The sequence below is a fragment of the Equus caballus genome, chromosome 27 (assembly GCF_041296265.1).
Source record: "Equus caballus isolate H_3958 breed thoroughbred chromosome 27, TB-T2T, whole genome shotgun sequence".
Lineage (NCBI taxonomy): Eukaryota > Metazoa > Chordata > Mammalia > Perissodactyla > Equidae > Equus > Equus caballus.
This window is the reverse complement of record NC_091710.1, coordinates 29,610,293-29,627,578: the sequence shown is the minus strand read 5'-3', so window position 1 is coordinate 29,627,578 and position 17,286 is coordinate 29,610,293. Positions and strand designations below refer to the sequence as shown.

General features: G+C 39.6%; 1 protein-coding gene across 12 annotated transcripts in view; it reads left to right on the top strand.

Annotated features, from left to right (window-relative positions):
* Positions 1-16,441, top strand: part of NRG1 (neuregulin 1) — a 218,988-nt gene extending 202,547 nt beyond the window's left edge. For 7 of the 12 annotated variants that reach the window (XM_070253501.1, XM_005606336.4, XM_070253500.1 and 4 more), the window contains 4 exons: positions 168-294; positions 2,946-3,076; positions 3,876-4,082; positions 6,781-11,037. In XM_070253501.1, coding sequence (XP_070109602.1) covers positions 168-294; positions 2,946-3,076; positions 3,876-4,082; positions 6,781-7,432 — 1,117 coding nt within the window. In that variant the 3' untranslated portion in view covers positions 7,433-11,037. Of the gene's footprint in view, positions 1-167; positions 295-2,945; positions 3,077-3,875; positions 4,083-6,253; positions 6,396-6,780 lie in introns of all 12 variants that reach the window. The other 5 variants (XM_070253506.1, XM_070253505.1, XM_005606337.4 and 2 more) reach the window with 2 other exon arrangements.
* The last annotated feature ends 845 nt before the right edge of the window (positions 16,442-17,286 follow it).

The following is a 17,286-nucleotide window of genomic DNA, read 5'->3' as shown; positions in this document are numbered from 1 at the left end:
GATTCCGCTGCTGCCCCTAGGCAGATTCTGAGATGGAGTGGCACGCCTCCCTCCCCTCCCTCACCGCCAATTCACTGCCTGAGTTACATGTTGGTAGAATAAAGAATTGACTGTACTAAGAAACGTAAATAATAGAAAAAAATAAATGCTTCCTTTTTCATATCCAGGAAACAGCGGAAAAAGCTTCATGACCGGCTTCGGCAGAGTCTTCGGTCTGAACGGAACAACATGGTGAACATAGCTAACGGGCCTCACCACCCTAATCCACCCCCCGAGAACGTCCAGCTGGTGAATGTATGTTGACTCCAGCCAGTGGAAACGCTGAGCATCTCTCCCCTGTTCAGGCACCTTGAAGTGTATTTCCCAAAGCTCTTCGGCTCTTAGCTGCTGCCGTTAATCACCATGGCTTCCTGGAATCCAGGGTTTCGCCAGGAGAAAATAATGGGAACATTTTTCAAAGTGGATTTGGTTACTGCAAAACTAGCACATTTCCTCTTATGAAGTGTTCATTAAGGGGTTGGAACAATAATGTTGGATTCATTCTGCAGGCAGGTCAGAGCTGAAAGAAAGAAAAGAAAAACAGAAAGAGAAATAATAAAATTAATGATACAAGAATCAGAAGCAAATATTTTATTTTTTATAATTTGGAAATGAAGATTCCTCCGATCTCTAACTGATTAGTACTGATAACTGAGCTAAGGGCTTTAGAGTGATTTTTATTAGAGGCAATTCACAGTGCCTGATGATTTACTGATTTTCAAAGAAAGAAATTAGGGCGTGGAAAGGTCAAGTGTCTTATCAAGCTTGCCTCTCAGTAGCAAAACTGGAACAACATGATGCTTTCTTATTCCCTGACTCTTTCTACATTATGCCAAACCCTCCAGATGCAATAGATCCTTAATCATTTAAGTATTTTGTTTAAAATTTACCAAGCACTTGGCTTTTAAATATAACTAGGTCATAGAGTATTAGATTCTGGAGAGTCTTTAGATGTCATCTTCCAAACCTCCTGTTTTTTGTAGATAAGGGCCAGGGCTAGACTCCGCTTCCCTGGGTTTTAGAGTCTTGCTCTTCCTCTTCCATGGTAATTCTTCTTGTTTGCTTCATTTCCCTCTGATGTTTGGCTTTTTTTTTTTTTTTTTTTTTTTAAGATTTTATTTTTTCCTTGTTCTCCCCAAAGCCCCCCGGTACATAGTTGTATATTCTTCGTTGTGGGTCCTTCTAGTTGTGGCATGTGGGACACTGCCTCAGCGTGGTTTGATGAGCAGTGCCATGCCCGCGCCCAGGATTCGAACCAACGAAACACTGGGCTGCCTGCAGCGGAGCGCGTGAACTTAACCACTCGGCCATGGGGCCAGCCCCTGATGTTTGGCTTTTTATAAGCATAGCTTAAAGATTATATTGCAGTACCATTTTCTATCCTATAGGAAAAGGTATATTTTGTGTGGAGCAAATATATCATAGACCCAAATATATTATCAGAGTTGGCAGTTACTGAATCACCAGCAAGTCTTGTAGCAGAGACCTTCAGGAGACTGTTAGAGTCGGGTGCTAATATCTTAACATATTGTGCTGCCTTCCTCCCTCTATAGTGTTGATTAGAATGTTCTGCATAGTTGATAAATGCATTCCCTACAGACACCTCTATAACCTGCCACTATGCATGCTGTAATAAAGAGGAGGCAGAATGTCTGCCTGGATTCCATTTATGGTTCAACCTGTGTGACTTTAAGCTTTAACCTTTCTAGACCCTATTTCTTCATTATGAAAACAGGCCTAAAAATAATATACCTACTTCAGAAAATTCTTGTGAGCATTAAATAAGATAATCTATATGAAACACTGGGCCCAGAGGCATTTAGTGAGTGTTCAATAATTGTCAAATATTATTTTCATTAGATTCACTGAACTTACATTTTCTTCCAAGGAGCAAGAGTGAAATGGTACACAGACTATACATAGCCCATTATGTATGACATCATCATCTTTCCCCTAAAGCAAGCTAGCTGTACATCCCAGAAAGATCCTCATGAAATAGCCTTTCCACTAAGAGAACCAGCTAGAGTTTCAAGTTGTATATATTTGAGGTTTCCATGAATATATCAGGTTCTTTTAGAGTCCACAGCCCATCAGATTATGAAGTGTCCTGTTTCATCTAGGAGTATTTCTTTCCATGCCTTTTCCTGTGATCTAACTCAATTTAGTATAAATACTAACAGTATTTAAAACACAACTTCAAAATGCGCCTCTCTCACTGATAGAAGGCAGTAATAGCTACTGTGATTTGGTGATGAAAATAAATAGAGTCTACTTGCACCGTATACAGGCCCTCTCTATATTATGTGCTTTGTCAAGATATTATGTGCTTTGTCAAGACCTTGACAATTGCTGTAAATCCTTCAAATCTCTCACTAGTCTTGTTAGTCTTACCACTGACGGCAAGGTAAAAATTTCACTGGTATCATTAAGGCAACATGGCCACTGGGAAATTGAAAGAAAAAGGTAATCGAAAATATAGAGATTTAAAAAAATTCTTCTACTGACTTGAAATTTGAAATAAGACAAAACATCTCCGTGATTTTGTTTCACTCAAGTATCTGTTAAGTCTTCTTGCAACAACCATGACAAAAATGAATATTGGGTAGATATTTGTATTGAATTCTAGTCAAGTTATCAATGAGAAACAAAATCAAGGAAATATATCTGTTTCTGATAATATGTAGTTGTGATTATAGGACCTACATTGTGTGCACAACCAAAGAGTAATTTATTAACTCCATTCATTGAATCTAAAGGCCACAGTAGCCAGGATAGGATTTGCCATCTGGTGTTTGGAGAAATGGAATTTATTATGAAACATATGTACTAGAATAGATTTTTGTGTGTGACAATGTTAGTATTTTGATTTAAATGAAACTTCAAGTTGTGTCTCTTTGTTCCTCCAGCAATACGTATCTAAAAATGTCATCTCTAGTGAGCATATTGTTGAGAGAGAAGTGGAGACGTCTTTTTCTACCAGTCACTATACCTCAACAGCTCATCATTCCACTACTGTCACCCAGACTCCTAGTCACAGGTATGAGAATTAAAAAAATTGCATGGCATTTCTCCAAGGATGAATTTTTACACACTGCCTTTTATCTCACAGCCTAAGAAAGAACCGGAAACATTTATGAAGCAATGAGGTGTAGTAAAATGTATGATTTGGGACAAAAACGGACTTTGGACATCAACTGTCTCTGCCATTTAATTGCTGTTTAAATTTGAGCCTCTATTTTTCCATTACCAAAAAAGGGAAAATAATACCTACCTCACGGGATTGTTGTTCCCGTTTTAGAGATTGTCTTTACTTACGCCTGACATCTCACTGAATTGCTACCCTGGGGAAAGTCTGTCTTAGATGCTATATAATACTTAGAAGTTGACTTCTTCCAGTGATTGGATTGCCCTGGGAAATGCACATGAAAATTTCTTGAATAGCTGAGCCCTAAATTCTTAAACGCCTTGAGTGCATGCTACCGAGGACAGCGCTAGACTTCCATATGAAGCTCGTAAGACAAAGTGTTTCCTTAAGCTAAGCCGCTCAAGAACATAGGGACTCTAAGAATATTTTGTACACAAAATATTCTTGAGTGGGTGGACAAATGAATAAACTGTATCCTCACAAAGCCTATCTAAATCAAGATCCTTTCTAAAGCAAGCACCTTTCTAACGATTCTATTCTGAGACAAGTAATGTCGTGAACTACTGATATACCAGTCATTTGAAATATTGGTCAGATCATTTCCTTTCATTTCCATTTTTCTGTATGTGTGTGTATATATATATATATATATATATTTTAAATCTCGTTGCCTCTCACATTTCCCCTCTAGCTGGAGCAATGGGCACACTGAAAGCATCATTTCGGAAAGCCACTCTGTAATCATGATGTCATCAGTAGAAAACAGTAGGCACAGCAGCCCAACGGGGGGCCCAAGAGGACGGCTTAATGGCATGGGAGGCCCTCGTGAATGTAACAGCTTCCTCAGGCATGCCAGAGAAACCCCTGACTCCTACCGAGACTCTCCTCATAGTGAAAGGTAAAACGGAAGGGGCAAAGCTACTGCAGAGGAGAAAGAACCCCAGTAAAAGAATCCCCGTGAGCACCTGCGGTCTCACCTAAGGAAGTCTTCTCTAATGAGAATAAGGGGCAACAGTTCCCTGTTCTAGGAGCGCTTCTAGTTGATGAAGTCATCTTTTTGTTTGACTGAACTCATTTCTTCTGAGTTTCTCGCATCGTCCCAGTGGCTGACAGGCAACAAACTCTTAAAGAGCTGGAGTGATTTGATGTGGAAGGTGCAGCAAACTTGGAATTCCAAGCTCTGACCTTAGGCTCAGACCCACTCAAGGTCTCAGTTTCCTCAGTTGTAACTTTAGAGAGATGGGATTAATGATTGATAAGGACTTTTCTATAATTCCAATTTGCCAGTTATCCAAACACTGGTCAAGCTGGCCTCATGTTCTCCTGTGCTAACTCTTTCTTACCTTCCAGCCTCAGTTAAATCAAGTTGAGGGCTATGTCATTGCTGGCTGTCAAGGGGAACAACCATGTGTGTTCCACCATATAGTATCCCTTTTATGAATTTCCAAGAAGGGATGAATAAATAAATATTTTGTGTGCTGAGTGTGGCAGTCTTCACAGGTGGTTTTCAAAGCAAATATTGACTTTGATATGGCCCTATATTCTAGAATGTTTTGGTTTTCTTCTAGGGATATTGGGTTGGGTTGGGGGAGTTATAGGAAAGGTAAAATGAAGAACAGAAGAAAGTAAACTAAAAGAGATGTTTAATAGGACTGCTGAATTCACAGATCCTCTTTATCCATTTTCACCTAAACTGGGAGAGTCCTACCAATCAGCATTTCTAGCACATCAGTAAGCTGTTAGCTGCTTGTTTTCAAATCCAGTGGAGTTTTGTTCGTTTGGTTTTTTCTTTGTTGTCATCTCAGTCTAATCTTTGACCACTTGCTAAAAGGTTTACATAGTGTTGAATCCATACTTATTTGATAGTTACATGGTTGGAGATCATTTTGATAGACTCTTTACACTCATGGACTGGGAAGTACTTACAACAAAGGATGAATAGTTCTGGGCTTGCAGGTCATATAGAGCCTGCAGATCACTTCTTCAAGGGTCTTTACCCCAAATGGTGTTTCAGAGCTTTATGGAATTAGAGGTTGCTCTGTAACTCATCTATGAAAAAGTAGGCATGGTCCCAAGCTGGTTTAAAACATTAGTCTTAAATTCATATAGTTATATCTTTGTGTATTAAGGAAGTCTATCTGTCCTAATTCAATCTGTTTTGAAACCTGAAAAAGAAATTAAGGAGAAATTCCTTCTTCAGCTCTACATGTAATGTTTATCTTTAAAGACTGACATTTCCCTGCTGTGGTAGGCTTCTTTGCACACCCCAGATATTATCTAGGACTGCGAAATATACCTGAACCTAAAGATCAAGAAGAGAAAAGATGAATGCCTTTTATGTGTTGGCTGAATTTGGATTAGCATTTCTCTGAGAGCTTAAGTATCCCCAAAGCAAAAAGTCTGAGGCCTCGAGCCCCAAATAGTTCAGTCTCTAGACACTTTCCTATTTTAGACACAGCTAGATCTCACCTCCATATGACTCTGAATCATGGCTGAAAAGCAAGAAAGTTAATAGGTTTCCTGTTCCTGTTAGCTAGAATTCAGACAATGGTGTCCTGTGTCATTGCAGGTCATGTCAAATTAGACTCTGTGAATGCCTACGTGAAGAAAAGAGTCCTTTAGTGTTATACATCGGTAACATTTTTATCAAAGCTGAGGAATATGACTCTGAATAAGCCACATCTTCCTCAGTGCCAAGTCAGGTCTTCTTGTTCTGGGGGAAGAAAGTATGATATGGTGAAGATGCATTCAATGTCTTGACAGTGAGATTCACTAAGCATTATCAGACATAACATGACATAGTGTAACATGGTCCAGCCAACCCTTGGGGCGTCACAAAAGAAAGCCAAAGACTGATGCAGCCATGGATTTTGGAAGAGAGGTAGACCAGAGATTAAACATGAAAACCGGTTCTCTCAGACTTATCTTTGAATGTCTTGGTCACTGGAATGAAGAGTTGCAAACTGAATGTTAAGAAGTAGCATTTCATGGAAAAATTAAAAGCACACAAATGTGTTACACTGTTATCAGGAATAAATCTAAGTTACTATGCTCTTTTTTTTTCATAAGACATAACCTTATAGCTGAGCTAAGGAGAAACAAGGCACACAGATCCAAATGCATGCAGATCCAGCTATCAGCAACTCATCTTAGATCTTCTTCCATTCCCCATTTGGGCTTCATTCTCTAAGACCCCTTGGCCTTTAGGAAGGTATAGTATTTAAGTAATACTTCTTTCCCTTCCAAATCCCTGAGCTTTGGTCCTTATAAACTGAGAGGTTTCCAGGACCTGGTGGCCTCTTGTCTTAACTCACATGCTTTTATTTAAAATCATGATGAAATTGAAAATCCCAAAAGCTTTGATGAGCTAGGAAATTTAGCTGATCTTTGCATGTATTTCTGTAAGGAAACTCTTGGCTACATAATTTTAGATTCCAAGGGTGTGGATGTCCTAGTCTAAAAATTGAGACATATACAATGAATGGAAATTCTTTGTTCTCTGATTATGTAATATCATGAACTCTATCCCCTTACCCTCCCTGCTCTATGCTTTTTATTCCATCACACTTAACGCCGGGTATTCTGTGCTTACACAGGTATGTGTCAGCAATGACCACCCCGGCTCGTATGTCACCTGTAGATTTCCACACGCCAAGCTCCCCCAAATCACCCCCTTCGGAAATGTCTCCACCTGTGTCCAGCACGACGGTGTCCATGCCCTCCATGGCAGTCAGCCCCTTCGTGGAAGAAGAGAGACCTCTACTTCTCGTGACCCCACCAAGGCTGCGGGAGAAGTATGACCATCACCCTCAGCAATTCAACTCCTTCCACCACAACCCCGCGCATGAGAGCAACAGCCTGCCCCCTAGCCCCTTGAGGATAGTGGAGGATGAGGAGTATGAAACGACCCAGGAGTACGAGCCAGCTCAAGAGCCTGTTAAGAAACTCACCAATAGCCGGCGGGCCAAAAGAACCAAGCCCAATGGCCACATTGCCAACAGGTTGGAAATGGACAGCAACACAAGCGCTGAGAGCAGTAACTCAGAGAGTGAAACAGAAGATGAAAGAGTAGGTGAAGATACACCTTTCCTGGGCATACAGAACCCCCTGGCAGCCAGTGTTGAGGCAGCACCTGCCTTCCGCCTGGCTGACAGCAGGACTAACCCAGCAGGCCGCTTCTCTACACAGGAAGAATTGCAGGCCAGGCTGTCTAGTGTAATCGCTAACCAAGACCCTATTGCTGTATAAAACCTAAATAAACACATAGAGTCACCTGTAAAACTTTATTTTATATAATAAAGTATTCCACCTTAAATTAAACAATTTATTTTATTTTAGCAGTTCTGCAAATAGAAAACAGGAAAAAAAACTTTTATAAATTAAATATATGTATGTAAAAATGTGTTATGTGCCATATGTAGCAATTTTTTACAGTATTTCAAAACAAGAAAGATATCAATGGTGCCTTTCTGTTACGTTATGTCAAGAGCAAGTTTTGTACAGTTACCGTGTTTGCTTTTCCACAGTATTTTAGCAAAACCTCCCATCGATTCAGTTTTTGCTGGCTTCTTGTGCATTGCATTATGATGTTGACTGGATGTATGATTTGCAAGACTTGCAACTGTCCGTTTGCTTACAGTAGCCCCCAGTCAGTACATCCTGTAATGACACACCCATCCAAATACTCTTCTCTTTTGTGTGAAGTTTTCTTTCGCCTTCAGTGTATGAAATGAGTTGTGTCTACTCTGCCAGCCAAAGGTTTGCTTCATTGGGCTCTGAGATAATAGTAGATCCAACAGCATGCTACTATTAATTACAGCAGGAAACTGCATTAAGTAATGTTAAATATTAGGAAGAAAGTAATATCGTGATTTTTTAAAAACTATATTATTAATCAGAAGACAGCTTGCTCTCACTAAAAGGAGCTACCATTTACTTTATTTTGATTTATTTTTCTTGACAAAAAGCAACAGTTTTGGGGATAGCATAGAAAATGGGTTTGGCTTGCTATGGGGGTAAACCCAACATCTTATGAGAGGACTCAATTTAATTTTCTCTCCGGGGGAATGGCACAGCCAGTCATCTAGGTGAAGATCAAACCATGGCTGAAAAAAAGGTGCAATCATTCCTGACTTGTGTTTTTCACTGATTTGGGAGCTCGTGATTGGTTGTGCCTTCTCAGCTCAAGAACAGACACGTGATGGCACAAAACCCCAGCTTAAACAGCATACTCTGCCATTTGTCTGAAATATGTCTAGAGTGAAATGTGCCTGCTGTCCATGGTGGTGACTTGTCACAGTAGGGAAATGTCTCCATCGTAGAGTGTCTAGAAGTAGTGAATGAGTAGAAGACACAAGCAGAGAGCAGCTGTGTGACTCGGTTGCAATTTTAAATAGTTTTGTTGACCACTCTTTTCTCCTCACTAGTTTTCTCTTATTTTTCAATGTTGCCTTGATTAGGTCATAACTGTGCATGAACGTTTCTGGCAGGAACGGCCAACGTGCACCTGATTTGTGATTAGTAAGAAATTTCCACGCGTGATGATTCAACAGGAAATGTCAATAGTGTAGGAAAGATTGCACCTTTCCTTGCAGAAATGACCCCCACCTGTGTCCTGACCATTCAGTCTGCAGCCTGAATCACCCATTTTCCCCCTTTCTTACTTTTTACTTTATTGCCACAAAACAGGACTAAGATGGGTCTAAGCTTTGCATGTTCTCTTGTGATTGTAAATCCAAGGAAGGCCTATAGGTATTAACATTTGAAATAGCTGCTAATTCAGGAAAATAAGAGGATTTTTTTAAAAATGCAGGACCCATTCCATACCCTGCCTGATATCTGTCAAATCAGTCTGGAGCTTTCCTTAGGTTCCCAGTGGCCTCCTAGGAGCCATGGGACAAACTGGGAAACACATTAGCAGGGGCTTCAACATACCAGGCATGAGGTCAGTGAGAGTAACTGCTTCTTGTTTGCAGGTGAACTGAATCTATTTCTTCACCAGATCTCTCTGTTAAAATTAAAGGGAAGACATGAGATGCAAAGAAGTCTTAAAAGAAAAATGCAGGCTGGGCATGAGTCATGTCATTAAGCTCCTAACTGTTTCCACAATCCACAGAGATGCCTGTCTGCAGGTCCTTGAAGTTACTCTTAGTATTTGGTATCCCAAGCTGTCCTTCATGTTCACATACCACTTTCTCTGTGCTCGGCAGTGTCCTCATTTGCTTGTTAACCTACACTGAGGAGCCCCTGTCAGGCTGCACAAGCTGCACTGATTGCCCAGTTCTGTAGAAATGAGTAAGCTCATGGCAGAGAAGAAGACAGTCAACCCAAAGAGATCCTCTAAGTTATTCTCATATTGCCTTTGAAGGCCTTGACACAGTCTTAGGCTGCTTCAACAAAAAAATTCCTACTATTAATTAAAAGTTTAAAATTTCTGTTTCAAATTCTTCAGGCATTGGACTATACAAATGTCCCATTCTGGAGAATTTCAGAAATAAAAAAATCTTCTGTTGAGAGCAATGAACATTTTCCTCAGTATGAAAATTGCTTTCAATTTTCAGGTTGCAAAAATATATGCAAATTTAGGACAAGAGGAAATTTTATCTCCAACTTTCTTCTGGTCATTCACAGAGGTGTCGTATTAGTTGGGACAGCTTTTCCATTCATAGAACAAGAGATTCCCTTGATAGCAAAGGCCAGCTGACTCCTCATGGCTACCTGCTGTGGCTGCCAGATTTGTGTTCACAGGGACACCTGTGTGATGTTCAATTGCCATATTGCTCTCAACCATCCCTGTTTATAAACTCAGGCAGTGCAGAGGCAATTCAAAGAAGGAGAAGGAACCTATGTTCTCAGCAGATGGAAAGTTTTCATGAGTTTTCAGGTAGTAGAAATTGTCCAGAAGTTTGTCAGCAACTTTGTTTCCTGGGTCTGAAATCATATCCCACTGAGGGGTATGCAGTGGGGCATAGTATATGCAAAACTCCTTTTTCTCACTTAAGATTCCTTTTCTGTCCTACTCTCCTTTATTGCCTGGCATGCCTTTTTTTTCAAGAGTGATTGTACAGCCTCTTACTTTCTACAAAATGACGTTCTGCCTGGGTATATGTGAATGTGTCCCAAAAACCAACATACCATATCTTTCCCGTGTAAGTATGACTGTCTTGATATAAGTGGAGTTTATCCAGGGTAACTTGCTCGGTAAATATTCCTTTTTTTGGCTTGGGTTGAAAGGTGCATGGCTCACATTGGTGAAAATAAGGGAGGCCTGGTTTTACCTTTGAGTACTGGCTGTGTTCCACCAGCCACAGAGATTTCTATCCACAAAGACCCATGAACCACTGCAGAGAAATGCAGACAAAAAGAAATGGCCACATATCACAAGTTCTATTATATATTCTTTTGTAAATACACGTTGTACATTACTTGGATGTTTTCCTAAATCATTCACTGTCTTTATGAGTTAATGTCAGTTTTTTACCCTGTCAACTTACTGTGTAACATTGTAAATAACATAATGTCCTTTATTATTTATATTTAAGCATCTAACATAGAGTTGTTTTCATATAAGTTTAAGATAAATGTCAAAAATATATGTTTTTTTGTTTTTCTTTGCTTTAAAATTATGTATCTTTTCCTTTTTCTTTTTTTTTTTAAGAATAATTTATTGTTCAGGAGAAAGAATGTATATGTAATTGAAACTATTTGAAGAATGCACATTTGAAGGCCGTGAGGTACTGATAAACTAAAGAATTTATTATCCAAAATACTAAGCAATAAGTAATTGTGATTTATTTAAAGTTTTGTTCATTTTCCATGAAAGACATACTGCAATAAAAACGCTTCTCTGTGGAGACCTGGGAGTGTTGCTCAGCAGACTAATGATTCAGTCTGTTAGAGCAGCACCTTTCATCTTACTGTGACAGCTGTGCTAATTTCGGAATGTGTTCGATGGACCCTATGATCATCTTGTCTGTCTGTTGCTTTTGCCACACTGCCTATTCTTGAATAGTCTTCTGCCTACCGAATCTGCTTACCACTGTATTCCTTGTTGAAGGGGCCACAACCAAGCCATATGATATTTTCTGCCCCCTACCCCATAAATAACAACATATCAGAGAGGACATTTTAAGGCATGATTGCCTGGATCCTGGTTGTTAACGTGTTCTGTAGTGACAGCAAGGAACCTCTGCAGACTACTGGAAATGTCAGTGTGGCAATCCCGTGCAGTCGTGAGAGGAAAACCTGTTGTCATGATTCGTGTGGTCTATGGCTACCATGGCCTAAAAGGCAGCCAGTGAGAAGCTGGCCGTGCTAAGCTTTCCCATAGCTTCAGTGAATTTATTTTCCATCAGGCTCATAATTCATTGATTCACTGTTTTAAGAGAAGATAAGGCTAACTTGAGTTCTTCCCCTCATTCTGTCAGTAAATCAGACTAAATGCCTATCTTACTGCTCAGGGAAGGGCCTATGCATGAGACATTTTCCACATTCTAAGACTTAGTCGTAGAAATGAGGATATTACTTTTCTTATTGAAATTAGCCTGAACAAAAGCCATATTTTAACACATAGATATTTGCATGGGTGGTACTTTTTATATATTTCAAGCATTTTACTCATTATTCTAGATAGGATAAGAGGTCAGCAATCCTTTGGGGTTCACAGAGGCCTCCTTTGGAGTTTGAGGGTAATTTAAGGCTTCTCACCGAAGTCCACCTCCATGTACGTACATGATTCCTATGACCTAGTGAAGCTCCCTTCGAGTCATTTCTAAAACAGTCTGGATGTCTAGGAGGTTCAAATAGTGGCCTTTGACTGTGATATATGCCTGACTTTTCAAAACTATTCAGAATCCTCATATTTGTGTCAACTCTGGTTTACGCACACACACACACACACACACACACACACACACACACACATACACACACACACAGACTCATAACACATACTATCCTGAAGTCACCACACTCTTTCACTTGACCCATCCAGCCAACCGGCCATTCAGCAAATCAAGGAATGCACAGAATATTTCAAAATTAAAGAGTGAGACACTTCCCTGTCTCTTCAAGTTTAAGCTGAGGCTTTGTCCATCCCCCAAACTGAAAACAATAGGCAGCTATCTTAGTAATTAGGTTAAAATCAGGTACCTAAAACATAGTGATCTTTGAGGCAGAAGCATGTGTGGTGGAAGGCGGTAGGGAGAGAGTGAAGATTCATGTAAAGCCAAATTAAGTATCTAGGTAAATATTACAACTCTCTAGTCACTTCAACCATGTAGACTTGAATGTCAAACCCAAGCCAGCTCTGCAAACGAGCAAACAATCTGTCTTTCCAGCCTAATGTCTTCCCCAGCATTAGATTTCTTTGCTGTCTTTCCCGATGAAGAATGACAAGAGGACTTGATGTCAGGGCTTCGGGGTGAAGTGAGGCAGTTCTGAAATGTAGAGATTGAGAATGCTGGAAGGAGTGGAAATTTTTGATGATCTCATGTGAATCCTTTTCCACTCTATCTCTGGCTTGCCCTTTCTAAAATGGATGGAATAACATAAATTATGAAAACTATTACTCTAAAAGATTAATTTGGTAAGAAATAGAAATGCTTTTAGCTTATGAAGAGACAAACCATCCTGCTGCTAAAGGAAGCAGCAGTATTCTTAACCTTTGAAGCTGTTGCTGGACAGATTAGTCAGGCCCAACTCCGCATGTAACTCTGGGCTCCTGTTGACATCCTGGAACTGCAGTGTTGAATTTCTCTGGTGACCTGTTGGTTTTGAACATCAGTGAGCTCTCAAACGTCAGCCACCAGGGGAGTAGGAAAAGGATGTTGTTACCTGGAGGAAACCCATCATGATCCACTTGATCTTTTTAAAAACTGACCAGGAGAGAGAGATCAGTACTTCCTAAAGAGGAGACACAGAATGGGGTAAGAGTTCCACCAGGATCTTTTTCTAATCCTCCCCCTTCAAATGGACTTATTGGGACAGAAATTGATGGAGGAAACATCCACACCACAACATGTCAAAGAGGCTGGAGAATATTACCTTTGTAGATGTAAATATCTTTAATAGCTTATGCATAGAATTTGCTCATAGGCGGAGAAATAAACTATTAAATATCAATCACATTTTATAATATTTTATGGCTTAAAACATCCTTTATCTCTTTTTTATTCTCTTACCCCTATGGGATGTTGATATGATAAATAATGAGGAAAATTTAGGCTCAGAGAGGTTAAAAATCTTTCCTGGAGCTACACATTGAGTGAGTTGCAGAAATAATACTTGTACCCAGGTTTTCTGATCACAACCCTGTTTCTATCGATTGTACTCCTCCCTTCCCCTGACCCAAGCACAAACAAGCCTTTCATTACATGTACAGTACAAGTTACCACCAAATCCAAGTTTCTATTTGAAAGAATATGAGCCTCTCTGGCTTTGATTTAGAATTACTCTAGAACCCAGTATGCTTGGCTTAGTGACTCTATGCACCTTTCCCTACACGTTGCTTTCTAAGGAAATGAAGTGTAGTCGTGGGAATGAATTCACAATCTCAACATGTAGGTAGAATCCTGCAGTGAAAAGAGGAGTGGCTTTGCAGTCCAAGCACTGTCCCCACCACTTAGCAGCTTTGTGAATTGGGACAACTTCCTCCCTTAAGTTTATTTCCTGACCTTTAATATGAGAATCCAAGTGGCTTGACAAGGCTGTGGTTTAGTGAGGATTACATTTGGACACATGTCAGGAAGTCAGACCATGTGTAGCACATAGTGAGTATTCAAGTGCTACTTTCCATTTGTTTCTTCCCCTCCAGGTTCTTAAGTTTTGGAATCTAAGTTTCTCCATTCCAAGGACACACTCTACATGGCACAAGTTAGTCAAATAAACATATTTTATCATTTCTCCAATCTAATGCCAATAAGAAAATTCCTTTTTTAATAACAACTGTCTGTTGAACAGCATAATCACTAAACAGCATTTAAAGTTGCAGCTTAAGTAAGTTCTTCATGTATTTTATAAGTTTTCTTCTTGCATAGCCACGCCATTTCACAGCAACTCCCTAACATTTACTGGCTTATTCCATTAATGTTTCATTATAATTTCACAGAAATTTACTGAAACATGACTCTAGAGTTTTCATGATACCACCTTCAAAGTTCATTGCAAACATCTAGTAAAACAAACAAAAAATGGTCCCAAATTGATGGGATATCTGTGCACTCCCATTTGCCTTAGTTTATACCCAGGATGTTCAGACATATTCCATTTCCTTAAAAAACTATAATCCAGGCAAATGTCTGCAAAGTGACAAAATTAGATGAGTCAGGTCTCAGATGAACTCCTAGATTTAAGAAACCACATTGCTTATGGATGTTGATCACCCACTCTCATTACCTATCCAATAATCCCCAGGTTCTACCCACTCTTCACGCCATGTATAAAACAGGATTCTCTTATCTCTTCCTGGGTATGAAGCAATGGATGACTTATAGATTTCAACTTTTTGGATTCAATCCCTTAAAACTTCATCCTACATCAAGGGTGGTGGGTGACTTGGTCTCATGAAATCCACCATCAGGTCAGGCTTGCGGTATAGTTAATATAGTTATATTGTTAATGGCAAGAGAGTCTAATATAATTGTCTATATATTATCCTTCATTTAAATAAAAATGTATTTTACTGAAAATAATCCTAACTCTAGCTCCCTATAAAAGTAATACATAAGGAAATTTTCTTAATTTTTTAAAAAAGTAATCTAGTTGTAAACTTTGTATTCTGTTAATTATTAGTTATCATCATGAGTTAAGCAAGCGCTTGAGAAGCGCTTGAGCCCTTCTCTAGACATAATATACTTTGAGAGCCTCCCAGAGCTTAGGGAATTCAGGCTGAGGTAGTTTTCTAGAGCCTTTCTAGTTTCTCACAGTTGAGCCTAAAGTCAACTTTTCATCTTCTTCAGAAGAAGGGTCTTCATTAGTGTGTACTTTAGCAATTAATAAAGTAACAAAACAGACAATTTTCCATTGGATCCTAGACTCTCTCCACCATGAAGAACGGGAAAAGGGAAAATGACATGTATGAGAGCCACTTGTTCCAAACTTAAATCCCACTAACCAGGTTCCTTCCAATTATGAGATGATTCTACCCTCATATAAGAACTTGCCACAAAGATGACATCTTCCCCTCAGAGTAACTGTTTTTTTCTTTTGCAAAATAAAGACTTCCTTTAGTAGCTGCTTACTTTACAGCCCTTCTCATTCCTGCACTGATACCTCTGATTTCAAGTCATAGGATCATATAAATTCACACTTTGAACAGAAAGTCAGTCAGAAATTATGGAGTTTAGGATTTAAAGTAATTTTATTAAACTAGGAAGTCTTCCTTGATTTGTTGTAGGCCCTTTAGAAAATTTTAGGGGCAGAGTCAGAGGGCAATACATCTTTTCCATTATTTTCTTGACCCTAAACTCTTTCACAACACAAAGAGATGCTAACTCCACCACACATTTGAGTTCTGCTCTGTTTGCCTGAGGAATTAGACCTCTAGCCAAGGATGTGAGGGAAAGAACCTTGGACCCTTCCTATCAAGCTGTTAATGCAGATTTAGGGTTTCACTCAGGGTCAAAATCATGCCAGTTATCAAGCAACGGAGCAACTAAGGGAAAATATCCCCCACCCGGTTGAGCCACATGGCACCCACTGAGCAAGCCAGAACCTGAGCAATATTCTAGATTTCTCCCTCCACTTCTAATTGGTGACAATGGTGATTGTACCACTGATAAGTCTAACACGTCCCTCCTCGCCCTCAGGGCCCCATGGCTTGCACCCTTGCTCATGCCCTCATCATCTCCCACTGGGCCCCATTAGCCTACTAACTGTTCTGCTTCCTTCAGCAACTCGGGGCCATCCTTCACATTCTAGAAGGTTCTTTCTAACTTGCAAATTTTATCAGGCCATTCTCCTGGTTATAACCCTTCTAAGGCTCCTCATGAAGCTTAACTCCTTGACCTGACATAGAATTCTCTTCACAGGCTGGCTTCTGCCGAACTCTTCCAGCTTGTCTCTCACTCTCATCCTTCACTCCATCTTATGATTTTCTATTTCCCAAACACACTACACCAATGTTTATCAAACTCTAGTCATTGACATACCAACTTCATGATTATCACCATATTCATGTACCACCTGTATTATTTTTTGCATATTGTTTTTTCTCAATTGATTGCGTTATTAACTGAAATAAAGTCATTTCAAATGAAACTTTGTATCAGTGCTGTGAATGGAAAAGTGCAATCAGTTGCCATAATAAAAATAAAGCTGTAAAATTAAATACAATAAAAATAAAACAATGTAATTAAGTTCTAAGAAGATACCGTTGCCTGCTAAAGTATCTGAGCTGAAACCTGTCCTCCATTTGAGCAAAAGGGAGATCAGCAAGTGTTAGAGAAATTGGAAATATATTCAGAAACACAGAAAGATTTATTCCTTGAGTTAACCAGGATTGAGAGAGAGAGTGGACAGGGAGTTACTTCTACAGTTTTAGTCAATGTTATTTTTAATGCTAGATCTAAAATCATTTTGGATGCAACAAGAAATCACCTACATATCTTACACAACCACACAGTGTTGTGCTTGTTATATATCCCTGCCCTTGCACAGAATATTTAACTCCTTTCTCCACTTATCCTTCTGGCATACTTTTTTTACCCTTTCTCTGGGTAGAGAGAGTGTCCTTGTCTGGTAATCCTTCCATGACAAATTTTTGCCTTTCCAAGATGTTAAGGGCTCCTCCTTTGCTGTCCGTAGCATGCCATGCGTTCTTCTACACAGTATTTTCCATCTAGCTCATAACTTCTAGTTAACTGAAATTCCTCCCTTAGTAGATCCTGTACACTTTGACGGCAGAGACACTGTCTTATATGTGAATATCCAGTGCCCAGCACAGTGCCTGGAACATGGTAGATGCTGGATGTCTAGACAATACATCACTGGCGACTAGAGACTCAGGATATTTATATAGGTGGCAAGCCTTTGAGGAATCTAGGCAATCATAGGCATTTTTAAAAGCCAAGATCAAGAAAAGAGTATCCTGTAAGCTGTTAAAA